The sequence below is a fragment of the Pseudochaenichthys georgianus genome, chromosome 6 (assembly GCF_902827115.2).
Source record: "Pseudochaenichthys georgianus chromosome 6, fPseGeo1.2, whole genome shotgun sequence".
Classification (NCBI taxonomy): Eukaryota; Metazoa; Chordata; class Actinopteri; order Perciformes; family Channichthyidae; genus Pseudochaenichthys; species Pseudochaenichthys georgianus.
Window position 1 is genome coordinate 28,328,625 of NC_047508.1, and position 27,581 is coordinate 28,356,205.

At 39.7% G+C, this 27,581-nt stretch overlaps 1 protein-coding gene across 1 annotated transcript; it reads right to left on the bottom strand.

The window, feature by feature from the left end:
- Positions 1–99: 99 nt before the first annotated feature.
- LOC117447841 (RNA polymerase II elongation factor ELL) lies at positions 100–26,936 on the bottom strand. Its single transcript, XM_034084765.2, has 12 exons — positions 26,709–26,936; positions 23,414–23,461; positions 12,191–12,318; positions 11,633–11,787; positions 8,988–9,229; positions 8,190–8,317; positions 6,512–6,626; positions 5,390–5,846; positions 4,724–4,787; positions 4,114–4,285; positions 3,957–4,001; positions 100–3,549 (listed from the first exon to the last, which is right to left on the bottom strand). The coding sequence occupies exons 1-12, from the start codon at positions 26,844–26,846 to the stop codon at positions 3,439–3,441; spliced, it is 1,803 nt and encodes a 600-aa protein (XP_033940656.1). The 5' UTR covers positions 26,847–26,936; the 3' UTR covers positions 100–3,438.
- Positions 26,937–27,581: the final 645 nt, after the last annotated feature.

The following is a 27,581-nucleotide window of genomic DNA, read 5'->3' on the forward strand; positions in this document are numbered from 1 at the left end:
TTGTAGAAATGTTAATTAGTGGTGCTTTAAGGGAAATTTCAGTTCAGTTTCTCACACATTGAGTAACACTGCCCTCTTGGGGAAACATGACACTTTGTTAAATTCAAAAGAGCTTTATTTGTTGCTTGAACTGAGACAAACATACACTTCTTCTGAAAGCTTTTTACTCGAGTGGATGACTGGGATAAAGTATCCACCATCAACAATTGCAAAAATATATTCCATTTCCCTTTCACCATACTTTGAGTGTTGCTCTGAAAAACAATGAACTAACTGCAAAGTTGGATTCCATAAAAGGACAAACGCATATAAAACAATAAATAAAAACAATTTGTTCTTCCAGGTAGACCAATTGCAGTGATTCAGAATAGGCGAAATGTCCTATTTCACATTTTCAACAAGACTTGGTTTTCCAGGACCAACAAACCAATCAATGCACCAGTATTACATTTGTTAAAATACTTTGCGGGGCTGCAAAAAGAAATGCAAACAAAATCCAGGACATTCTTTTGAACAGCTAACCTAAAATGCAGTTTAATTGGTGTCAGGAAAACCTTCGCCGAATTTACATATCTGGAAAAAATGTCCGCGCCCAAAAACTAAGAAGATTTTACAAGGCATCTGATACCAACTTAATCTAAAGATAAGGAACAAAGCACTTTGAACAGCGGCACCAGTGTGAAACTACAGATGTTTAAATACTGCTGGTCCTTTTTTTTTTTACAGAATACCAATACAAGTTACATGCAGAGTGGCTCTGCTCTTTGAATGGAAAGGCACCATCAGTAGTTAGCTCCCGCTACAGTATTACAAAAAAGAAAACACATCACAGTTAGCACTTGAGATTCATCGAGGGTCTGGTTCCCAAAATCAACATGTTGACATGAATGGTACGGATAACTGAATTCATACTGTTTAGCCTTTTGAGATTGTTTGATTTCATATGTATTATGCAATTGACCAATACCACTCTTGTGGTAGATGGGAAGCCCTTGACTTGAATCTGTTTTGTGAATTATCACTTTCAAGGTCATCTGAATGGTGTTCTGTATGGTTCCATCTCACCATCATTTTTTAAAACACTGATTCAGTACCTTTCTGTTTTGAACAACAAATTCTGTGAAACAACCTAAACATCATTTTGTATATCTGAACTGGCATCGTGCTCCTGTCTTTTAGTACAATTCAACAATGTCTCATGGATTTGCAGATCCAATACCAGAAGAAAAAACGTTTGACTGACCAGGTAATTTCTCTTGTTGATTAGAGCTTTGTGGCACATTTAACTAAACGTTGTGTGGTCTTGTCTTTCGAATAGATCCAAACAGCCAAAATAAATAAAACTTCAGTGTACCAGGACTTTAAGATCCAGCATATTTTGCTTTGATATGTAATGCTCAGAATCTGGGCTTACAATTCTTATTTTTCCAATAGTCAGTGCTAATAAATATTCCTCTCTTGGAAAAGTTCATATGTGCCAAGACAGAGCAACTGTTGCCAGTCTCAAATCCTTCAAAGATACCAGAAGTAATCTACCAAATGTAAAAGAAATAACAACGTACATTTACCTTATGCAAAATAACTGCTTAACATGTGACAATAAACCTATGAAGTATTTTCATTGAGAAATCAAGAAAAGGAAAGCACATTATTTTGTATACATTTCTGCAATGATTATTTCTTTTGAAAGTGGAACTTGATAAGATTGGAGAGTGAATTAAATTCCTTAACAGTTCATGATTATCTGATAGAAACAGAAAATGATTTAGACGTACACGGTAATAAAACAAGAAGAACACAGATAACACAATACCTATCCAGTAACAACTATCCAGTAACTGAAGTTCATTCAAACTAAAATACATTTACAAGAAAAAGTCTCAGAATGCTTTGAACTGTGCAGGGTAAACCAACAGGGGTGTCCTCATTTTGGAAATGTCTGACATACTGTACGTGTTAAGGCAAATACTAGCTAAGCAATCATTAAGACAAAAGTTGTGAGAACGGCTACATTAATCCAAATGTCCAGATAACACTGGCATCTGAAATCAATTTCCTACATCAGGCTAAAGCTAATCATAACGTGAAATAAAAATAAAGTTTGTGGGTATTCTTATGATCCTGCCTTGGGACGAATGATTCCAGAAAGTCTAAAATGAGTCTAAAAGCGCTGCTAGCACCCTCTAGAGGTCTGCCTGCTCCTTACACCCAAACTGAACCAAAGTGGTATGAACCGAGTGACAGTGCCACCTGTGTACTAACAATTACATTATCCAAATTTTAAAGGCATCTCTTTTCCAATCTCCATACTTCAACCAAAGCAAGATCATAGTAAATCAAACATGATCGATTACCAAGATCAAATACCCTGTACGCTTTTAAAACTGCATTTAGAGTGAAAAGTTATGATTCATAGAGCTTTTAGTCATTCATCTACAGCTTAGATAAAGCATGATTACTGGGTGTACTGTGTTTATCAGTAAACCAACAACCAGAAGATTTGAGAGAGTTGATAATGAAAAGGCAGTTGGTGGTAGGCTACATGTGGGTGAAGTTGACACTCATATGTGCACAAACACTATCTTGAAACCAGCGTTCAGGTACTGGGAGGAGTAGTTTGGCATTCCAACATTTCTTAGAAATGACACAGGACGCTGGCAGCTACATGGTTAAATTAGTCAAGATCAAAGCCTGAAGAACTTGGAACTCCATATTTACATTTCATTTTCTTTTCATTTTAGTGATGCATTGAGAAAACCCTCTGCAAGTTTAGTCCTGCAGAAATTTATTTTTGTATGAATGATAAGATTTTGTTTGCATTGGCTTCCAAGGGAGAGACATTGAAAATGGTTGTGACCTTATTATTATTATTATTATTATTATCTGATCTTATTACTGTAACTAATGAATAACTGATGTGCTTAAATGTGTTGACTTTCTATTGGCAAACAGCAAATAAAAGGAATCCTGTTGTATGATAAATATAAAGACTTTAGTAGCATTTGTTTCCCCATAAGTTTGATTGTACCATCAATGTAATACTTTTTTTTTTTTAAATAAATCAACACATTTTTTAAAGTTCTGAGCAGATAAAGGAATACAAATAAAAATACATTAAGCAGTAAGGATCAAATCTGCTTTGCACTTCCGATAAAATGGATTTGGCTTACACTTCGTCATTGGACCATTATACAGCAGAACAGAATCCAGCCAAAAATCATAATTAAAAACCAAAATGTTAAAGGGCAACATTTGATCACGGGTCGGTGGTCTCGGCCCACTTTCTAGAAAAAACCCTGCTCCTCGATCCCATAAATACTCGAAGGAGTAAAGTGAAAAGTGTCTCAGTGACTCCGGGTCCCAGCTGGCAGTCTTTGGCTCCATTAGGAGTCTTTTGGTCCAGTCATATTAAACCCTGCTGAGGGTAGAAGCCGCTGACTAGGAGAGTCCCTGCGCTCGGTCATAATCTGTGATCAGGCCTTTGATATGCGACAGTTTCTGATGGAGGTACTCGCATCGCTTCTTCTCTTCCCGGTACCCAGGAAACTTCTATAAAGAAAAAAGTGAGCCATCAGTAAAGGACATTCAACGTGATCGCCCTTATGTTAGAACATCCGTGTATTCTTAAACAAATCTATCATGTCCTTAGTTTTTTCAGGGAAGTTTGCTGGAGTTTTTGCAATTTGATTTAGCTAACCCTCAGTAGCAGTATTTGATCAATTAATGTTGGGTAGAATTTATGGCAATTTAATCTAAAAATAAAAGTTCTAACTTCTTAGTGGATTGGCAAACTATGATACACATCCTCAATGATAAAGTCAATACAATGTTAACATCACATCTTTTTTAAATAGGAAAATTAAAATATCTATTTTAAATGGAAAATGAGAAAAAATGATGTTCATGTGTGTCACAACTGTCACATGAAATTAAATTAAAATGTAAGTTATTCTTACTTTCTTATACTTTCGGTACTTTTGTAGTATTTGGTCCTCCATGAGCTGAAAGGATGACAAAAGAAAGAGTGTTAGGATGCCATGTATCTGAACAGTTTATTGTTTTGGTGTTTGATCAGAAACGGGGCTTTTAAAAGGCCCCTGGTCCTGACTGTACCTTGTACTCTTGTGTTCCCGGGGAGAGAGTGTTGATCTTTGAGCCCAACTGAACAAACATCTCTGTGATAGCCCCGATCCGGGCATGAAGAGCTCTGTATTCATCGTACTCGGCACAGAAGTCGTCCTTATACTCCTGCCTCTGCTCCAGTGCTTTTATGGTACTGTATTTTCTGAGAAAAAGCAAAATAAACCAGATGTTATTTCAAAGCAGAAGTGATCTTTTGAAACTAAGTTGTTTCCAATTCCTTCCAGTAGATGGCACTGCAGAACGGTGGAGTGAGAGGCCTGACACGTCACTGATTTAACAGCATGATGTGTTGACCAGATGTAAAAATGTAAGACATAACATGTGTGTTTGCTTCACTAAAGCTTTGTGACAGCTCATTTAGACATGTGGTTCAATTCACTGTATTTTTTAAAAATGTTTTAAAGCTTATCCTCACTCTTTAGGGTATGTATTCTAAGTGGCTTAGAGTGATGACAGATTATTTTACAACGTATATGAGATATCACGCAAATATTTGGATTGAATTCCTGAATCATTAATCCTTTCTGAAACTGGGATTTGAAAATGTAACACAGTCAGGGTGTGTGTGTTTGAATCTTACATTAAATATTCAGGCAGTTCCTCTGCGGAGGTTCGATTGACAGGTGTTCTCTCCCCCTCATGATCTGTGGATAGGAAAAACAAACACACACACACACACACACACACACACACACACACACACACACACACACACACACACACACACACACACACACACACACACACACACACACACACACACACACACACATTGAAAAAAAGGTTAAAGCAATCTGCCAATGCAAATGTGATAATGTGCCTATCATATCAAGGCTGATGGAATATTGTATCACTCCCTCTGATAAGAGATCTGATCCAAGGCAAGCCGTGACGTCAGCAGCCTTCGAGTAGGAGGCATGCTGCCTGCTGACTCGCTCGACCGTAGGTCACCCAGCTGTTTCACAGTCAATCATCAACAGACTAGAGCCTGACTGAGGACAGCAGGGCAGAGAAAGTGCTAGAGCACTAACAACACTCACTGCTCTCTCAAATGAAAATATATGAATTGCTCCTTGTGGGCCTGCAGCACCAACTATAACTCAAACCTGATTTTTTTTGCCTTTTTGCTAAATGAAAGCTGTTTATTTCATGGCCCCAACAAATAGTAAAGAAAACGGATTTATGATACATGAAGTTTGAGAACACGTTACATAAAAGTGAAGTGTTTGGTTTTATGGTTGTTTACCTTTGAGATTTTCTCTGTTATGTTTCAGGTCTGGACTCGTCTCAATCCAGTCTGGTTTTAAGCGCTCTCGTTCTTTGTCTTTGTGCTTTTTGGACTTCTTTTTTTTATGCTGGCCGTTGGTGAATGGTTGGTCAGTGCAAATGGACGTGTCAGTGTGTGGCGGGTTAGGGCTGGGTACAGTGGGAGCTGGCTCTGTCCTCTCCAGTTTGGGAATAGTAGATGACCCGCTGAGTTTGTGCGGTGAGTGCAGTCCATTTGGGCTCCCCTGGAGATGATTGTTGGTTTTGTCGAAGTCCAGTTTGATCTGTACTCTAGAGTTTCCATGACTAGAGGAGCTGCGAGCCCCATTGGTGACGCAGTCTCCGTGAGACGGTGACTGCAGTGGCAGACACTGGTCTAACAGTCTTTGTTTTTTGGGAGTCTGAAAGTTGGATGGGTCTGAGGGCAACGGCCGTTTCTAGAGGAGAAGAAAGAGATTATATTGATTCATTTGCTTTTTCTTATTGATATGAGAGTGGAAATTGCATGACGTGATCCGAACATGCCTGTATCATGATTAGATATTAACTTTAAAGGAGTAGTTTGACCTTTTGTAATGTGTGTTTTTTCATTTATTTTGCAGAGAGTAAGATGAAGATTGGCACCTCTCGCCAAACTAAATATGAAGCTACAGCCAAAAGCTCGCCTTGATCTCTCCACAGAAAACACGGCTCACAAACTAAAACATTTAATTTAATTTGTATAATCGATGCAAAACAGAAGTGACTTGACAATTCTACGAGGTACTTGACTATGTATTGGCCAAGACCAATAACATCACAACGTTTCTGTTGGTTTAAAACATCTGATCCCCAAGAAATACTGCAGCACATCACATATTAAGCTAAGGAGCACTAGCTATATATTTACTGCACAATAGGAAAAGCACAATTTGTGTAACTCCTTATATTCCAGTCAGAGCTATATTCACACTGAAGCAAATAACAAATTAACACAAAGATATAAGATTGTCGTCATATTTCCAGTAATGTGTATCTGCAAAAGAGGAATCTACCTATCTATTTTCAGTCTTATAAGAAAGCAGAAGCGTCACAAGATAATTAATTCAAGGTGAATAATTACCACAGAGAGATTCTTGGCAGGGCTGAGATGTGAAGGAGAGTCCCCGGGAGTTTTGTGGAATGACTGGTTGGACTGGGGGCTCTTCAACTGGATACTGTGGAGTGGCTGAAGTTTCCTGAAGAGAGATTCAGAACACAGCACCTTCAGTCAGACAGTAACTGTGAGGTAAATGGCCTGTAAAGCTAAACAGGAAGATGCAGTATGTAGGTCATAAAGCTGACTTTGGTAGATTTATGAGTGAGTGGATGAGCAATTATCATTTTTGTTATGACACGCTTTCCAGACAGTGGTGGCAGCTTTTCCACAGAAGACACAATTATTGACTTTACAAAACTGTCAATCTTTAGAATGTTATCAAAGCTTTTTTTTTCAATTGAATGTGGTATGTTTTGTTTTGTGTCTCTAGTGATGCAATCTACAGGGGACAAGCACAAAGACTAAACACAGTCCAGTGAGCAGAACAATAGCAGCAGATTTAACCTCTGGAGGACCAAACCCTCTTCTCTGTTAATCTGCTTCCTACAGCTCCTTCCTCAAACAAGTCACTCCCCCATATGGGTTCATGAAACCTTTTTTTTGTGTGAGTTTGGAGAAATTAAACATGAGCTGAAGAATGATATTACAAAAGAAAAAAGGCATGAATACTCAAATAAATGAATAAACTAGAGTCTGCATTATTTACAGGCTATCACTGTTCTATTACACTTGGCAAACAATTTAATGACTACAATTGTAAGCTTTTTACACTTAGCAGGGGTGGTGAACAGAGGGGGTTGTGAAATCAGCCAAAAGGACTTGAGTTTTTTCCAAAACACTCATGAAGCACATGGCCTGCGTGTTTACTGGCTGGCGGAGGAAACGTACAAGGGGAGAAGCTCACCCTGAATAGCTCTGCCTTGCTGCTCTGAACCTTCCCAGCTAATGCCATTTGGCAACAGGGTGCAGGGAATATTCTCCCCAGCTTTGATGTGTCCACTTAGAGGTTCATCAGTGCACAGAAGTAGTCATTTAGAAGCTCCCCCTTCAACATGATCACAGCAGACTTCTACATTAATTCAGTGTCCTTTCTGTAGTCACGCCAGCACTGTCAAAACGCGTCCATCCCAAAGTCTTTTATCCAAACGTGTCTTTAAACATCTAAAATAACTTTATAGCAATAGTTTGACTGTTTATTTTGTGAAATGTTTTCATCATCTTCTTTCTTGCTAAGATTTTTATGAAAATAATATGCATACCACTCTCGTGTATAGAGTAAATGAAAGGCTACTGTCAGCAGGCTATTAGCTTAGCTAAACAAATTGAAAGTGCTAACCTGGCCCAAAAGGTAACAACATCTTCAACCAGCACCTCCAACATTCGGTTTTTGTGTATATTAAAGAAACAATATATAATCTGTTTATAAGTGAGTTTTAGAGGTGTTGAAATGTTAATTGTGTTACTTACATGCAGAGCAAGGCCAGGTGTTTCGCATCTTAATTCTAAACTAAGCTAATTGACTGTTGTCATTAGCTTTATAATTAGCGTTGACATATACATCTTCTCATCTGGGGTGTATTTTCCAAATCTTGAACCATTGTTTTGTTTGTTTCAAGTAGCCAAAACAGAACATTTTCTTACACATTTCAAATTCGCTCAAGGAAACAAAACAACAGATTTTTGTGTATTATGGCTAACTTACCACTTGATCAGGAGCCTGTGGATGAGTTGCTTCTCCTCTTCTACATATCCAGGCCAGTCTCTCTGAACATGTCTGTAGAGCTCATCCTTCAGAGTATAGCTGTGGTCCTTAGGGTTCAGTTTGCCAACCTGAAAAAAAACACACCCCAATGTAAATAAATCAACAGGAAAAGAGCAGAGTACAACAGAAAAAGAAGCAAGCTGAGGTAACAAAAACACCAAACTGTGTTAACCTTCAATGCTGTGACTCCACTTTATATTTAAATAAAGACCGGTTTGCTACTCAGTGCTACTCAGTTTCCGCGGAAAACAGTTTAACCCTGCCCTTATTCAACCTAATCCTGCTGATACAAATCTAGACAAACCAACCACTTTCAATTCTGAAAGTAGTCGGATCCCAGCTGGAGACACCCCACCCCTTCTCCTGTCAAAACACAATCTTCTCCTCTAAAGATAATTAAAGCACAGCCTAATTACAGCTACCAGCAGCAGTACAGTCTCCACTTGATGATTGCAGTGGGATACTCAAACATTGTGAACACAGGAAATATGCCTGAAATAAACTAACTGTCATCACCTTTTCAGAGCTGTGGTCGTTAATTTGTATCATAAGCAAAGTTGCAAGATAGGGACTAATTTATGATTATAGTTTTAATCCTTAACCTGATTTTAACTGACACTAAATAAAGCTTAATGTGTAATTATCACACAGCATTTTGACATTATCTTTTACTTTACATCTGAGTATGTTAAATAATTCGTCAACTGTGTTTATTTGGCTAGGTGACAGATGTCTCACCTCCTCCAGTATTGAGGTCAGGTCAGCCTTGTCCTTTAGACTGGCCCGCTCCCTCTCCAACCACAGTAGCAGCTCAGGTTTCCTGTAGGGCTTTAAGGCCAGGAGATGAATGATGCGATCCCTCAAGGGCCGGTGTGCCACAGGGCTGGGAACCAGGCTCCTCTTGTTGCTGGGGGAGTGCTTGTTGCTGCCATCTGAGCCTGATACCAGACCCTGCTTCCTCTGGACCTTCACAAACTTACCTGAGATCAAAACAAAGGGACACAGCAATTTCAACACAAGATTTTGGATGATAAGGGCACGCTTCTGGTTCGAAAAGTTATCCCAGCAGTAATCTCAAGCTGGTTTTGAAGGGCCGTACTTATACTGCAATACAAAAAACTAGAGAAGACCAAAGAGATTGTAACTGATCTGATAACAGTATTCAAATATGCTCACTGTATCCTGTCCAAGCAGCCAACATATCATTCCGAATCCAATCCTCAGGCCATTTATACAAATCACACCCTTATTTTGAAAGAAAGGCCTTAATCTTTTATTATATCTCTCTATTGTCAGGCAATCTGCCTCATGCCCAGGCTACAGATACCTTCATAAATACCTTGAGCACGGGGCTGTGCTTATGCACTTTCCTTTTTTTTCTTCTGGGAAGGGTAATGTTGTTGCGAGAGGAAAACGGTGAAAGGGGTTGCACTAGGGTTAGCCTAGTACTGGGTAAACAGAAGAGCATGGGATCTAAAGCAAGTAACACAGAGAGGCCCTTTCTTCCTGTTGCAATACTAATGCAGTTGAACCTGGGCAGGCAGTGCTTATAGATATCTGCAGACTGTAATCTCATTACAACCTTAAGCCATACTTTGGAGGGTGCTATAGGTCAAGACTAACATCACTTTCACAGGGACAGCATGCCATCATTTATTCATATGTATACAGGGAATGTATATTGTAAACTGTCATTTCTACAGAGTGTTACAAAGTGTAAGATTCAAATGAAGTGACTTTAAATCGACTTTGCAAAATGCAACAGCTTTGCAGTGGCTTGTTTCAACAACAACCTGGAACCAGGTCAAAGAGATTTCACGTGAATATCCTTTATGCACTGAAATAAAAACCTGGACTGCCACATTTCAAACAAGCAGCAACAAGAACCATTGTTTGATGGTAATAAATGACAGCAGCTTGATAAAAGTTGTAAAGATTGTCAAGGAAACTTGTTATGACACTTCGAGGTGACAGAGATATCTCACTTAGGGTAACTAACACGCTTAAGTTATGTGGGCGTAATTATAAGCAATGACTAAACACTAAAAGTAGCAACTGTTCTTAATAGGTTATCAATATTATAGAGAATAACAAATATAATGAATGGCTTCAAAATATATTTGTTTTCAGTTTATATTTATTTTTCCTTTGAACTTTTACAACTTGTCCGACATCTGGTGTGTGCACACACTTTAACTGCTTATTGTCAGTGCCCTCTTTTCCCCGAATGCAACTGAACTTTAAATCATACATCCTCGTCTTAAGTGGACATTTTTCTACTCCGTAACCTGTCATTTTGAGTTGGTATATGGAAAAAATGTCTGATGAGTATAGCTTTACTGTACCATAAAAAGACAGTCAGTCACCACGAAACAACTATGTGCTCTCCACTGCATATCGCACATACTGTGATCCGAAACCCATGGATTTCTCTCTCTGCTTTCCGCGGGAGTATGGAAAGCTATGTGCTTTGCAAGACATGTTCAAGTAAATCGGGGAATGCTGTAACTGCATATTTTAACAGAGATTTCTCATGCATTTCTAACATTTATTTGATGCATGCATGTGCCAAATTACATTTATTTTGTAAGAGCCTCTGAGAGACAATTTGGGCAGCAAGGCATGGCACGTAAAGTGTAGGAACCACCTCCAACAGCTGGCTGATACAGCAATTACCGTAGCAGCATGTTTTAGTGTTGGTCTGCAGTGTGTTTCTATTCATTAAATATGATCTACACAAACATTTAAATCCCCATGGGACCTGTAAATGTCATGAAGCTTCATGTTTAGATCATTTATAAAGTTGCAGCATGCTCAATTTAATCGACAATGAGTCTAAAACCACGAGCAAGGAGAAGGCAGTGATAAGAGAAATTAATTGACAGTAGAAGATCCTGCCTGTTAGGGACCCAATTGTTCGAGGTTAAGCATGGACTCCTCTTTAGATGATGTTTAGTAGTATTTTATCAAAAGAAAATTAATAAAATTTGAGTCAGTGTAATTAGAATTTAGGCAAAACTTCATCAGCATGAGACTTGTTAACGCATACTTCTAGCAAACTCAATCACATTAACGGTGCTGGCAGGCAAGCTGGCACAGTGCCTGAGCAATCTGGTCAAAATGAAAGGAAAATTACAAGACAGAGAGGCATCCCTCTCGCATGAATAATTGCAATGAAGCTCTTTGATCAATTATGTGATAACTTCCACACCATATGGCAATTATCAGCATGATAAAATGGTTAGAAGCAATGGTTCAGAAACTTTCTGGGAACATGAAAACTCAAATGATCTGTCCTTGATCCCTGCTTGAAGGCTTGCGATGTAAAGCGGAGGCAGGGAGCTACACCAGCATTTTGATATAGTGAATAGGCAAAAGCTTACTTGGCCCTGGCTTGATCTCAATTGCTGAGCGGCTCCAGATGTCCTTCTCCACCTGAGACATGCGCTCCCGGGTCGTCTGGTAGGAGTCGTCTGTGGCACAAACGGTGATCTTGTCCTGAATGCTACCCTGGCCCTCCAGGTGATCCCTGCCCTCCCTGTGTGGAGGAGAGTTGAAGCTTACAAATTCTATATAAATATGTAACCGGGTCTGTGACTTTTGCCTGCTAGCAAATTCTAGTACTGTGTTCAGTTAAAAAGGTTTAAAGTCTGACAGCACTAGTCTAAGCATTTAACCAACCCTTTCACATTGCTTAGCTGCAAACACTACTGCTCTGTTCTCAATAATTACTGGTCACACTTTCTTAGGTCTGTAGTGGTATGACAGCCTTTAGGTGTTATTGTAGTGTTGTTTTAATATAGCCTGACAGTAGTACTGTCTGTTGTTGTAGTACTGAAGAGAGAAGTCAGTGTTTGGTAAGGCACTGCAGTCCCAGACACCAAATGTACTACAAATTCCATTTGTGGTCGACCGTGGAAAGAGTTATGTGTGCTGCTTACCCTGAGACATACTGGTGAATGCAGTCAAAGCTGGACTGAGGCTTGTCTTTGCTGTCACTGGAAAGGTAGAACGAGAAAACTCTGAATCCATCTGGAGCTTCAGGGGTTGGCGCTGGGATCTTTACATACTGTAAGAAAAATAAAATAATTAGTATACAAATCAATAGAAGCTTAGTTTAGAGTGTTTCAAGATGAAAAACAGAAATAATCCTTATTTGAGTCATGTGTTAACTAATATGCATGTTTTATCTCAAATGTAGCCTGAAAATCAACAAAGCAGCTTCTTTTATTGAACCCATTTTAGTCATCTCACTGGTAGTTTTTAAAATGTGACCTAAATAATTCCCTCTCAGAGGGGCTACATTGTCACGCTTAGGTCAGAGATGATGACCTGTAGCCACTCATGGGAGGAGCCTGTCTGAAAGGCAACACACAACAATAGTAAAGTGGACAGCTTTTTCACTGTGGCGATAACCTCCTCTGTCACAGACTGTCTGAGGCTCCCTAGCAACAACCAAGCCGGCAGGCTGGAGTCTAGAAACCTATTACATAAAATGACCCAAAAACCTACTTCCACTAATAAGAACAGTTCACCATAGGAAGTCATTAACCAACAGGTAACATGTTCTTTGAAACACAATTGGCAGAGGCTCTCTCATACAGCGCCTGCAGCTGTGTTTCAGCCTGTACATTTACAGTTTAGTACTTTTGTTGATAGTGTCCTAGATTCAACAGAAAGCCAATGATTATCAAACATCCTTTACATGCATGTATATGTGCTTACTAATGAGTAATACTTAATTTCAAATGGCTGCAACAGCTCACAGGCGCTTTAAGAGGTCTCAGAAAAACAAACGTTAGTCAGATGGACCTGAAGCTGCCTCTTTAGTTATCCGTCGTAAGTGATTGATTATAAGCTGACTGGCTGAGAGCACAGTGTCCCTAGCAGATGTGGCAGGCAGGACTATAGCTGTCACAAATGCCCAGTCATGCAGCAAAGCCATAAGCAGTTTTTTTGCAGCACGGAGCCAATGAACAGCTCCTCTCCTCTCCTCGACACCCCTCCTCCTCTTCTAAAACCCAACGCATGCCATTCACCCAACCCCCAATAGCCTCCAGCTTTGCTTCATGTGCACAAGCCCACCCATGTCAACAAAAAACGCAAAGCAGCCCACAAGGCCGGGAACACTTGAGACACACAGCTGACCATTAATTCTGACCCATTTATGTCTGACCGTTCACATGAAGTGGTAAAGCGGAGTCTGACATACGTCTACATTGGGTTTTACGCTAATTAAGGACGATCAACCAAAAAAGCATCAAAGCCAGCAGGGACATGAGGCAAGCCATGTCCTCAGGACCTTTTACTTTAAGTGAGTAAAGTAGTAGGTGCCTTGACCAAAATTAGAAGCAACAAGTGACTAAAACAGGGTAATTAACGCAGAGAAGGGCATGCAGAAGAACTGAATTTGAATTGGTTATAAATTGAGATTCCTGCTAAACAAAAGCTAGCCTTTGATGAGGTGAGAGCACATTTAGCATCGTAATAGTGCCACCATGTCCCCTCTTTCAATCGATGGCAGCAGTATGAGCCCCTCCAGCCATGCATTAGATTTGCCTGTCACCCCCATCCATGCCACCGTGCACACTTCACATTCAAATTCTAATCAATGTCAGTCAGGTCAGACTGTTCAGAGGTCGCCCCCGTTTTATTCACAGCTTCCTTCTATGCTACATAACCATATGTCAGTTAACCCATTAGTTCCCAGTTTCTGACTCTTAAAGAAGAGCCTGTCTGTTGAACATCAGGTTTACAAATTTGCAGCTAAAAAACACAAGGCCCTATACTTGAAAGTTCAGCAAAAATCAACAATCAGAAGTATTAAATAGTTGACAAAAGAAAAACGTATTCACTTTCTTGCAGAGAGCTGATAAATATAAAGTAGCTAAAACAATTAGATTAGCTTAGCTGTTGATATGTTTGCTGAAACAAAGAACACATGTCAGTAGTTGTTTTGGGTGATTAAGGAACAGTGTCTCCATTACATACAAGTAACCATCATCAGATTTATCTCAATTATTGATATTGCCATCAAATATCCAGTACAATACCAAGTAGTTACATCTGTAGCTTCAGTGTATTGTATTGAGCTATGGTGCGTTTTAATGCTTATAAGTTCAAATGTGGCATTTGTAAGAGAGACAAATGTATTGTTCTTTGTTTTTTTAAGTATAATTGGTTAACGTTAATAATCGGAACTCAATGTTGAAAACAGTTGAAGTTCAAACCCATAATGTTTTATTAATTCATATATATATATATATGATATATATATGATATATATATATATATATGATATATATATATATATATTATATATATATGATATATATATATATATATTATATATGATATATATATATATATATATGATATATATATATATATATCATATATAATATATATGATATATATATATATATATCATATATAATATATATATATATATCATATATATATATATATATATTAATTATATATTGTATCCATGGTAGGAGACGATGTCCTTACTCTGCTTCTGACTCCACTGTTCGTAATCTGTATTATCACTTCAGGAAATACCATATTCACTTATGTTACCTGGTCAGTAGTTGACATTTGACATTTTCACTGCACACCAATAACAAAACTCAGCTGTACGTCGGTGATCCTGAAAAAGCAGTCAGTCAACTAGTAGGTGTTAATTTACGTAGAGACGCTGAGTCATAGACATCCCCATATGGAGCTTTGGACTGATCCCCTGAGGCTGTGAATGTGTGTGTATGCATGTATGTTTATGTGGTTGTTTTTTCTGTTTTCGAGCTGAGGAAGCCTCAGACTCCCTCAGGGCAAATGCAGGGAGTCAGGTCAAATATGTAGTTGTCCACAGAGACAGTCTAATATTAGTTACACTTTTTATGAATCACAATGGACAAACTCAAATGTAAACAAAGGCACAGATTAACAATCCTTAATTTAAATATATGTAAATAAGTCAAAAATAAGCACAAACAGAAGAGTTTTTAGAGATGTCAGTGCATAGAATAGCTTCAATATTCACATAGCAGGGACTATGAGTCATGTATTTACAGCCATCAAACACAATAATCAAACCACATTTCATTCGGCTTAGCTGAGTGGTTCATAGAGCAACTAATGTTATGCTTACATTTAATATTAGGTCTGCTGCTTTGATTGAATGGCACACATATCCTGCAGACGGGCATCATGTTGTGGTATATGGGTCTCCAAAGGAGATTAATCCCATGATGAATATCTATCTATGATACCTATCTATACTGTTGTAACAATGTAAACTTCCCCTCTGTGGGGCGAATAAAGGAATTATGATTCTGATGAATAAGCTGAAAGCTACTAATGACCCTTTATTTTGACTCAGATATAAAACTATATATATACAACTATAAAAAACAAATGTGGTTTTTTTAAATATGCCACTGTAACTATTAAAATGCACTTAAGATAGTAATGTTTTCATTCAAATGATTTCCTGATGTAACATTTGTATTGCTATTTCCTCTGTGAGAATTCTTAGTAATTATGGAGATAGCTATTAAATAAGCATTATTTGTCCATCTCAGGATCAGGAAAATAATTAATTTGCTAATGCTCCATAATTCTAATTATATTTGTGTGATTCCATTAATATGAGGATAGGGATCATAGAAAAGCTTAATGGGGTATTATTGTCATCAGAGTGTACTATTAACATGTGTCAGTTAAATACAATTAAACAGCTTTATAAAAAAGAGCTGTGTGCAGTATTTTGGTATGAGTCAGGTTTAGCCGTTGGGTAGTTACAGTCAGAGTAACCAAATGGCTTCAGAACGGCAATCCTTAGCACCTTGTCAGTGCAGCCCCCCATGGGGCGTACAGGCTGATACAATAACTGCCTCTGTGGCCTCGGCCAGCCACATCTGCTACTCCAGGGTCTGTGTGTTTGGAGATGTCAAATACTTTCAAGCTGTTGTAAGGTGTGAACTGGACTGGAACAGAAACTCTTGGCAGGGGGCTCAGCAGTTGAACAAGGACAAAGGACACCGTCGTGATGTCCTTGTAAAACTTCATCTTTAAATCCCGAGCATGTTTAAACTGCTCATCTTTGATGAGGTTAAACGGAGATCTTAACCCTGCCATTTGTTGAGGAAGCAAAAAAAGCTTTACTGAAGGGATCTCCTCCCCCTCCAGTCCTGTGATTCTGCAGGCCAAACATCTGCAGGGAAAGATGAGAGGATAGTTCTCTCTCTGTCTTTGCTCTGCAGACGAAAGCAATGGATTTGGCATGGCAATACTGAGATCCGGCGCCTGGATATGTGATTTACTCTGAAGTCTTTGCCTCCTGCCCCTGTCTGTACTGACACTAGTTACCATTGTCTTCTCATCTGAGCCTACTCAGCCATAGCTGCTCTGTGAGCTGCCCGTCTTTTGTTCTAGCTTCTTCCCCCACAAAGCTGAGTGCAATGGCCTGTCGGGCCGCCTGGATTATTCATGAACAGCGGGGACGTGTGGCTGTGTGTTGTTGAGGGTAAAGGGAGGGATTGGGGGTTTGGGGTGTGTATGGTGGAAGGGGAGGGGGGTGAAGGTGGGTGTCGGTGGCTCCCAGTAGAGCCAGTGCATGAGGGATGGTCCTAAATAGTCTTCCTTTAGGAATGTGACGAGAAAATCAGCAAAGAAGAGGGGGATGGATACTGGCTGCAGCTAGTGTATTTGTTCCTCTTTCATTTGTTAGTGCAAAATGTTATATAGATCATATATCATATAGACTCCACAAGTGATGCATTGACAGAGTAAAACAATAAACTGTCAGCCCTGTTTAAGTGTCACATTCAGAGAAGCAAGTACACTGTCCCAGAGAAGGGGGTCCCACTCATTACTCTTATTTACTGTCCCCAAGCTTTATACAGTTTAATCAACAATTGCACTGTGACTCAGATTTGTTAAAAACATGTGGCATCACCTCTTGTAGTCTAAATCATGCTTTCATTGAGCCTGAATGGAAGTGGTGGTTCCTGTGCTCGAGGATCTATTCATAGAGGGGGGTTGGTAGAGACAGGAAAGCAAAAGAAGGGGGGTGGGGACTGACGGGAGTTAGTGAGGGGATATGGGGATGGGCAACTGTCGAGCATCCCCCAAGGTACTGCCTGTTATGCCAAGCAGAATCAGTATTTTTCCAAGAGGCTGGTGCTAATCTGTCAACCTCAACGAACACTCTCCATCTCCCCTCCCCCGACACCCCCAACCCTCCTTACTGTAGGTGCCTTTCTCTTTATACACAGAGGGATGGAGGTTTTTTTTAAAGCCCATGTTAGGTGTAAGGCAGTTTCCTCTGTTCACAATGCGTTGCGACATGTTTTCCCTCTATATGGATTCCCCCGTCTAAACCTTGTCTAATTTGCATTGGATGGTGACAGTGTTTGGGAATTTTCTAATTCCCTTAACACACTGGTTATTAGGGCCTCAGATGCACTGACAACAGTACGGTTTTTCCCTTGTTGATTCATAGCCTGTTTCACCGGAGCAATCTCCCAAACCACATGTAGTGCTATACTCCCATTACCGGACTTTTCTCTCCATGCAGGCAGGCAGTCTGTAATCCTTTAACAATTCACAGATTGTGCGTTGGAAAGTATGTTCAAAACTGATTAACTTGCAGGGAAACTTGGATAAACAGGGGGAAATCCAAAACATGCACTGAGGTGTTGTGTGTAAAATCAGGTTGCGTGGATTGAAGAGGTGAGCCACATAATGCACACAAGCTATCAATCTCTAATACAATAGTAAGAACAGATATGTGTTTGGTTTCAAATGATAAACTTTATGAGTTAAATAGTATCCCATATTGCTTATGAAAAAGCATTTGAAAACGTTCAAGCTTCCTTGTTGATTTGTAGGCATTGTTTGCTTTGTGTGTTGGATAAGACAATCCTTTTTATGTTGTGTGTAACCTCGGACAAAAACTAATAAGGATTATATAAACCAGCTTGAATTCTGTGTCTTTGGGTTAAACAATAGCTCTCTGGTGTTGGTTTCAAGCCTTTGGAGTTAAGCTTCCTTACGACTGTAAACAAAAACATTGCCCATGCTTACTTGCAATGTTTGTTCTGCTCATATCCTGTTATGCCACATATTTTAAACCAAGAACAAAATATTTGTGATTCCTTAGAGGGCAGTTCCTATGACACTGTATGAAACATTTCCTTATTGTCAACTTTTTTTTCTTTTTACATTACCAGAGACTTATTAGATGCTTAGTAACCACCAGCTTTGCACAGTAGGATCATAACGGTACGTCCACACAGCAGCTTTTCAAAAATCTTTAAAATCTTGGAGCTGGGCGTGTCTGACAGCTTGGGGATTTTTTGCGAGCAATGCGACCAACAACCAATCACATGAATCTCCCGCCCCCGACATACAAAGCAAAAAACCCCGGGGATTTTATGCGAGCAATATATATATATATATATATATAAACTCCCCAAACAGGCGAAAACCTACCAGTTTCACCCACTGTCTCTGCCACCTTCCTCCATGCCTGGTTCCTCCGGTTTGTATGCTGTGTGGACGTACCGTAACGGCCCCTACACACGGCGGTGTGCGTTGCCGCTTGGCAGTGGGCGTGTCTTGAGCTTGGGGAGTCAACGCGAGAAACGCGACCAACAACCAATCACATGAATGTCCCGCCCCGGACATACAAAGCAAAGCATTCATGCTACATCCATGCTGGCTAAATATACTGTCTCTGCTTGCTAGCTGTCCATTCAAACGAAGTACACTGGATATAAACTCCCCAAACAAGCGAAAACAGTTTCACCCACTGTCTCTGCCACCTCCCCCCATGCCTGGCTCCTCCGGTTTGTATCCCTGTATGTAAAGAGGGACTGGTCATAGAGTACCGGGTGATTCCCTACCGCCACGATCATTTTCTCCTCCATTTTTTGACATATGGGAAATAACTGCGGTCTGGCTCTCCCAACATACACGCAGTTTGATTGGCTAGTGCTTGTACTGTCAGATTTGCATACGCGGGATTTGATTGGCTGACGCCTCCGTCGAGGCGGCAAAAGTAGAACATTGCTCTACTTTTGCAGCGAGCACCGCGAGAGAAGCTACGCTTTGCTCCCACAATGCAGTTCGGCCAATCGTGACGTCACCCCATTCAAAGTGAATGGGCAGAAGCGTTGAAGCGGCAACGCACGCCGCCGTGTGTAGGGGCCGTAACACTTATAAGTGATTTGAATGGTAACTTTATTATAATAATCCTACATTTATTTAAAATACATATACCATTTTTTTTTTTTATAAATGGTTTGAACCTGTTTAGATGTTTAAGAAATGAAGGCTTAGTTTTTTTTTTATGTTGAAATCATTTGAATGTTTTGCTTATAAAACTATGGATGCTTTTCAAGAACGCAACTAACAAGACAACTGACTGTAAAATGTAGTGGAGCACCATACTGCAATAAATTACACACAGCATAATAAGCATTATATTTAGTCATCTTTTCCACCTTTTTACGGATACCAAACAAGACCTTGGGGTAAATGAGCACACAGCTCTAGAGCCCAAACATTTATCATCAATCTAAAATATCAGTCTGCTGCGTTTACTCACAAACAGCATCTCATTTATAGCCTTTGATTAGATGTCAATGCTTATATTGTATGACTGTCCACATTGAATCTTTGAAGAGTTTGCTTGCTGAGTTCTGGGATATGCAGCCTATTACTTAAAAACAAATAAAACAGTCTTTAAATTGGCATATTCCCTCAGCTAAATTTTTTTAAAGCAGCCTGTGTTGTTATTGTGAGTTTTCCTTGTTGCTATTTCCAGTTTCCCAGGGTGACGACGACAACTAATGGTTTCAGAATGGGAATGTAAACAAATAGCAAAAACACAAAACTCTGTGTGTGTTTCACTCTGTTTCTAATTCTGGCAAGTATCAATCTATATATTTTATTACACTTGCATGTTGCCATCTTTAGTCACACTGCCTGCCCAGTTTGTGCTATTCATTTCTTTTACAGCATTCTCAAAACCCTAAAATATACAACTAAAACACTGCCACAGTCACCATGGCATCCTTCGAAATCCCTTGTTTGAAGCAAAGAACACAATAATGACAGAGGAGCTAACTAAAGAGAAGTCCTCTTTAACTGCAGGATCTCATGGGGCTTGTTCCCAAAATATACTGTATGATCCAAAGATCCTAAAGCCAACTAGCCCTGCGTAAACACATTGGGTCTCAGACGAGCGGAGAACACAGAGACTTTTGCCTCGCTTAACACATCTGGATGAATAGAGCGGCGTGTGCCCTTTCAGAAACACGTGGGACAACTCTCCCTCTCACTGCTATGCCACTGGGAGAAGACGGCTCTCAAACCGCATTCCTGTTATTGTTATTCTAATTAGCTTCCAGGAAAAAAAAAAAGGAGAAAAAATCATGTGTGCATGGACACATACACACTTGCACACTGCAAAAGCTTGTTTGCAGTGCGAGCGGGAGGCGAAGCAAAGCGGCGTGGTGGCGGGGGGTAGAGTCAGAGCAGCCGTGTGTGAGATAGAGGCCCTGATGTCTCCCAAGGACTCAGCCAAGGCATGGGGTGAAATGGCAAAATAATCAAGAGGGCCGGCGGGAGGGAGCCCAGGGGAAGCTCAGCCTTCACACACAGTCGTCATGAGAATATATTTTAAAGTACCTCTACATTCCCCTCATCCCAACACAACTGCCTTTGTGTGACAGCTGTGCACATAAATGCAGACAGGGCCATAAAAAGAAAACAATTACCTAGGCAACTGCATTTCAACATTTATGAACTGAGGAAGAAATTAAACCGTTGTCACATCTGACACAGCACAACACAGTGTATTCAAATGTAATGTCCATGTTTACTACGGCAATATAACACGTATAAAAGATACGTTCAGTAGAACAGAATACTACAGAACCACTTAATGCTGAGATGCAGTGCTTATTCACCAATACAGAGGTATGAGGGGGGAAATCAAGGAATAGAAGTATGTGAAGAATGTTATTTTAAGAAATAACAATGGATAAAACATACTTCATTCACCCCTACAGCCTTGATCTAATAAATCGGAAAGTAACACAAGCTTCATTTTTTTCTAAATGGATAGATCATGCCAACAAGCAGGCGGCGTTGCCAGCCCTGAAGGAAAATAAGCACTAGGATGTGAAATTCCTGGCCATGGGAACCCAGACCAGCTCTGAATATATTCCTTAATCCCTGGTGATTTCAAAGTATCCACATTTTATGTAATGTTAAAAAAAGATGATCTCTCTACTCTTCCTGTTTCTTAGGATTTGTTTCAGTTTATATTTATTATTTATTATTTATTGATCAAACCCATTTGGTTCACTTTCCTCCAATATCATCCATTTTTTTTTACGTCTGTTTATACTTCATTCAAGTGAGTAAAAATAGCACATGTTTTGATTGAAACTTGTTAGTTTCAAAGTTGCCTTGAACACTAGATTCAGAGGCATCTGTGAGCCTGTGTCTTTCATCGCATGATAACAAGCTTGGCAGAAAATGTACAACAGAAAGGCTAAATGCCGCAGGGTCGGAGAGAAAGGCAGCCGAAAAACCTCAGCGTGCTATTTCTCGATAGGAGCCATGGCCCTGATACCACTGAGCCCTGGAGTGAAGCCACGACAGTGATTTGAAGAATTCCTCTGGTTTTTGTGGCCCAGGAAGTGCCCTTTACAGGAAATGTGACATGAGCCAGCGAGGACAAAGATCAGAGAGGAGCAGTCGTGGCTTCTGTGATGGAGCTCTACAGCTGGCAACTGTCAGTGGACACAAGCCTCCTCACTCCCTACACATGACCTCTAGAAGCTCATGCTGCTTTTTGGGAAGGGATGATCTCGGGCAAACACGTATCCATCAACTAAAAAGTGGCAACATCTGTGATGCTGTAAATCTCCAATGTGGAGACACAGATACTGGTGATCTTCTCGGTCTGTCGTATGCCAGACTGCCATGTTCACCAACATCCTCCCCCCACTAACGGCTTAATCTAGCCTCCCCCATCACCAATGGTTGCAGCTACCTCATTAATGCCCAATCGTCCAGCTCTGGGACTATTGTCAGGGGGGGAGGGAGCCCGTGCTTGAATTCCGCAAAGCAATTTGAATATGTAATGTGCCAACCAAGATATAATCACCAAATCCTATTCAGTGATTAAAGCACACTTAAATTGCCCTCACTTAACATTTCTTCACAGAAAGACTCTTATGAGCAGGTTAATCTGCCGCTCATTTTACAGATGTTTCATTACATGTTTACATAATATTATTTTTGTTTGAGACACATTTTGCATCCTGCCTCGCAAAAAATTCCACCGCTCATGTATCATTCCTGTATTTCATATCTCTCATGTCTGCACGGAGACAACAGGCACGGAGGCATGGGGGCTCCCTGGGGTTCGCCAACCCCCCCCCCCTACCTCTTCACCCTCCCCAAACAAAGCCTCCCCAGTTGCGAGCCTGACCCAGTAACCTGGCTAGCAGCCTGGGGGTATAGCGTACCCTGTCTTAGGGCTTCCAGGGTCTATGTGAGCACACAGGGCTGGCATTTGTGTACAGAGCAAAGTCACTTTCGTCAATGCAATCGGCTCTTGTGGGGATTAGACCAGCTCCTTTTAGACAGGGCCGATTGTGTGGTAAATGTGTAGTAGCCTAGCAGGCAGAGCTGGGGTGGGTGTAATAGTGGCCCGGCTAATCTGGAAGGACACAGGCATCTTTCTTTACATACGCTATACAGGAATGCCCTCGTGCTCTCAGTGACAAGTATTTTGGTAGATTATGTACTTTGTCTTTGATATTTAATACACCATGGTACAAGTGAGAAAATTAATAGACCTTTCTATCACACTTTGGGCTCTATTGCATTAAAAGTAGCCACAATATCAACGTTGATCACTGCATCTTTTGGTTTTAAGAAAAAGAAAAGTCCAAGCCAACAAAATCCATGATTGCCATTTCAGTGAGAGGGTTTTTGACCTCTCCATTGATGCATGCGAGTGCTTAATAATCAAATAAGATGTGCAGAGGAACTGTCATAAGTGCGTTCAACAGCAAACAGAACCAATTAGAGCATTCAATTTCTGAGGCATTAGGAGAACATGCAAAACATCTTACCCCTTGGCTCCCCTTGAAGCAAATCGCCGGCTGACTTGGTAGTGATGCCTGAGGGGGGGGGGGGGAGGAGAGAGAAGAAACTGGTCAGTGATTTCGGAATTAAGTCAAATGTAATGGACAGTTCATACACTATGAGTGAAAATATATCGCCATTGTTTAAGCTTTGCATGGTGGATTGTTCTAGATAACAGCAGCCTTGCTTGATGAGATGAAACTTGGTAAACTTTCCTCAATAAATGCCAAAACATTGCTAAAATTCACATTTCCAATCCGGGTTTACACTGATGAATTGCAGCCATATTTAAATATCATTAAATGTACAATTCATAGGTTTCTGGTTCCCAAATCGTCAGGGGACTGTTTGTGATAAAGCAATCTATAGCCGACAGGAATTTTGCTTGTGTTAGTCAGTTGCTGAGCATGTTTGTTCCTTTTTATTTATTTTTTTACAAATCACAAATTAAAAAAAAATCTCCATTTATATATATATATATATATATATATATATATATATATTTTTTTTTTTTAAATATTTAACTTGTTATAAGCCCTTCTTCCTTTGGTTTATAACTGTACTGATCTCCAAGACCATGGTGAACCAAGCACCAGAACATCATATTGTATATTTCCCCCCCGACTGATAAGGAAATATTGAAATAAAAAAGAATCTGCCTTTGAGGCTACATGATACATAGTTAATAGATGGAGACAATTATCTGCCAAGTACAGCTGTGCCTGTGATTGACAGCACTCTCAATTTATTATTTATGGTTTTGGGAGATCTCTTCCCTATTGAAGAGTATTGTTGTGATTTTTTTCATCACCCGTTAGCGTTTAATATTGAATGAAATAATAAATATTAAAGCACATACTGTTTGTGACAACAAGGCCCTGGGAAAAATCAGATGGTTTATCACAAGTGAAAATAAAGAAGCTCGTTTTTGATAATGATGATTTCAAATATGACAATAATCTATTAATATTTTTGGATTAGCAAATCCATTGTTACCACTTATACCACTTATATGGCACATATACAAGTATTTGGCCATATTGTATGTCATTATGGTCATGCCAATAAAGCTATTTTAATGTAATTGATTGATTAGTGTTTAGCCACAGATAATAATTTACATATAGGTTTCTGGTGAAAAATCCCTTTGCATGGTGTTGATCCTCATCCGTCTGCAGCATTTGATCCCAATTAATGTATTAATAACTTATTTATAAATGCCTACGTGATAGCTTGTTGGAGAGTGAGAGACCCATGAGTTCTTGTTGCCATTTATAACTGCATGTTTACAAAATGGATACAAAGCATTTGGGCGAAAAGGATTTTCACAACCTGGCAACCCAAAGTTGTGTAATGGAGCTTTACAATAATAAACCCTTTATAAAGTGTGTTGTATGAGATACAGTTTAATGAATTACAGGATTCGGTAGACATTGATTAATCTTATGGCAATTTACTAAGCAAAAGTGCCCAAAATGCACTGCTTCCAACTTATCTTAGTATATCTTAGTATAAATGACATGTAATCAGGGGCGGTTCTAGGGGGGGGGGGGGGGGGCAGTGCCCCCCTAACACTGACCTCTGACCCCCCTGTGGCCCCCCTAACAATGAAAAGTTTTTTTTTTTTTTTTAAATGTATATTTTCTGGTACTCGGTTTGCAGGATTTTGTTGCTGTAATGTGAGATTGTGCAGACACCCTTATGTAAAGTAGAGATGTAACTGTTCATTGCCTTTATTTTTATATAAATATGGTGTTAGTGCAAACATTGCACTATAACTTAAGCTGAAGCTAACAGTAATAACTATAAGATCTATCTGAAATAAACAAGTGTACTGAAACAAATACCAATAACTGTATTGAATTGTTTTCTTATGCACGATTACTTCATACTGTCTAGTTCTCTTTTTCGGCCTGCATTTATTGTGCCCCCCTCAGAAAATAACTGGCCCCCCAGTCAAATTGGTCTAGAACCGCCACTGCATGTAATGTATATATTTGTTGTTTTTCTAAATCTGCAAGGATATTATTGAACCCATTTCCCTTCAAAATGAGTTTTGAAATATCCTCAGCTTTGATAAAATTGTATAAATCTAAGTTGAGACTCAGCTTTTTAAAAGTATTGTTTAAATGAGAGTAAATTGAAATTCATTCACAAATCACATCTGAAAACAGGAAACTCTTTTAAGGTTGAGCTTCCTGAGCACATCTCCTTCATCTCAGTGGGGGTCTAAAACAGTATGTTATGGGATGGTCTTTGACTTGGAAACGTTTAGCAGTAACCTCTCCTGCCTGGTGGCCTGGAGGAGGCTGTCAGGCTGTGTGAGATCTGGAGTTTACTCTGCTTTACTCAGCTGGGCGAGCAAAAAAACAATAACACACAAGACCCCAGCGACAACTCGTCGAGCCCAATGCAGACTATACAGCTGAGACCAGGTCTATTCCTGGCCACACACTTATTTGTTTTGACCTCCCTCCTCCCCACTTGCAACCCAACAAAAAAAATCCTCAGCAAATGAGCCACTGTCCTAACTGTGGGACTAACTTATCAAGCCTTGCTCTGGGAGACACCATTTGGATAGACTAAATTAACTCGGTCTAATCTAATGGACCATAAAAGCAATAAAACAGTCTCCTGATTCAGAGTAGTCGAATAATTAGCTTGATAGCTTGTTCATTAATTTATTCCCGAGAGCGAAACAAGCAAGACAAAATCTGCCTTTAGAAAAAAACATCTAATGACTGACAATAATGTGTTCGCCCTAAATCTAAATAATGAATTTCACATGTAATGTATGTGTAGAAAGCAGAGACAACACAAAGGTTTTAAAGCTCAGGGCATTATCACAAACCTCTGCCTGTCATACGTGAACTTTAATACCTTTTGGTTTTTAGGGAGATTACGCTTTGGTAAACAAGCAGAAATGAAAATACCCTGCCCTTTTCTGCACAAAACACATTTCACTCAGGGTTTAAAGGGGGAATTTAATGAAATCCCGTCATTCATCAGATCTATTGAATTGCCTGTTATGATCACAATAAATCCAGCTAAGCCTTCTCTAACAGCCAAACACAAAAACAACATTAACAACCACCAACTTCTTTCGATAAGACCACCTCAACTATTCAAACTTTACTTTTTTTCCTAGTAAAAGGGAAGAACGAGCTTCCAAACAACAGGGATCTTACAGTTCCCGGAGTTGGGAGGCGATTTAGATAATAGAAAATATAGCTGGAAAAAACACACACTAGCTCCAAAGTTCAAGCCGATCTTTTTTCTTACCTTCAGGTTCTGGTAGCCTTCGAGGGTCCTGATGGCAGTGTCAGTGAGTTTGACGTGATATAGAGTTTGATTTGGGTTGTTTTTGTTGATTTTGCCACAGGAGAGCCCATACCGATGCTCCTGTCTCAGCGCTGCCATTTCTACAACTGGACACTATTGGCGACATACTGCTTGCTACGTCACGGAGGAGAGAGGCTGTGGGCGGAGCTAACACACACTACACACTATACACGCAATATACACGCTATATACACGCGCACGCACCCACACCCACACCCACACACACACACACACACACACACGCACACGCACACACACACAGAGGAAGGACGAGTTAAATAACTAGTTTACTTTCGTTTTCCAGAACGACACATCAAAACCTGTTACGAGTGACAATATTATTATAATGTCAAGACATTAATAGGCTATGTATTTGTGCAGTGCAGAGAAACTTCCAACTTGTATCATACATTTATTATAAGGAAAGTACTAAAGTCTCAACATTCTAAAAAGTACACTATTAAATCAAAAGTATTTTTCTTAAAGATATCTTATAGATAGAATACAATACCACATACACTAATAAAAGTATTTATCCAAAAAAACTCCCTAAAATGTTCCCTTTATACTAACAGTGTGTGCATCTTGTAACTGTGGAACATAGAAATGAAAATGACAAATAGGGAATTGGGATTAATTTAATCTCTGATGGACAACATGTTTTGGTTGAGGATTAAAGAGTAGCCTGACAGTCAGTAACACAGGGTTTATTTACAATATGGCCGGGAGGATGTTTTCTGTCTATCATCAGCACTACATGAGTCTAGTCCTGCTCCTGCAGGGACATAACAGCCACATATCTGATCATATTTA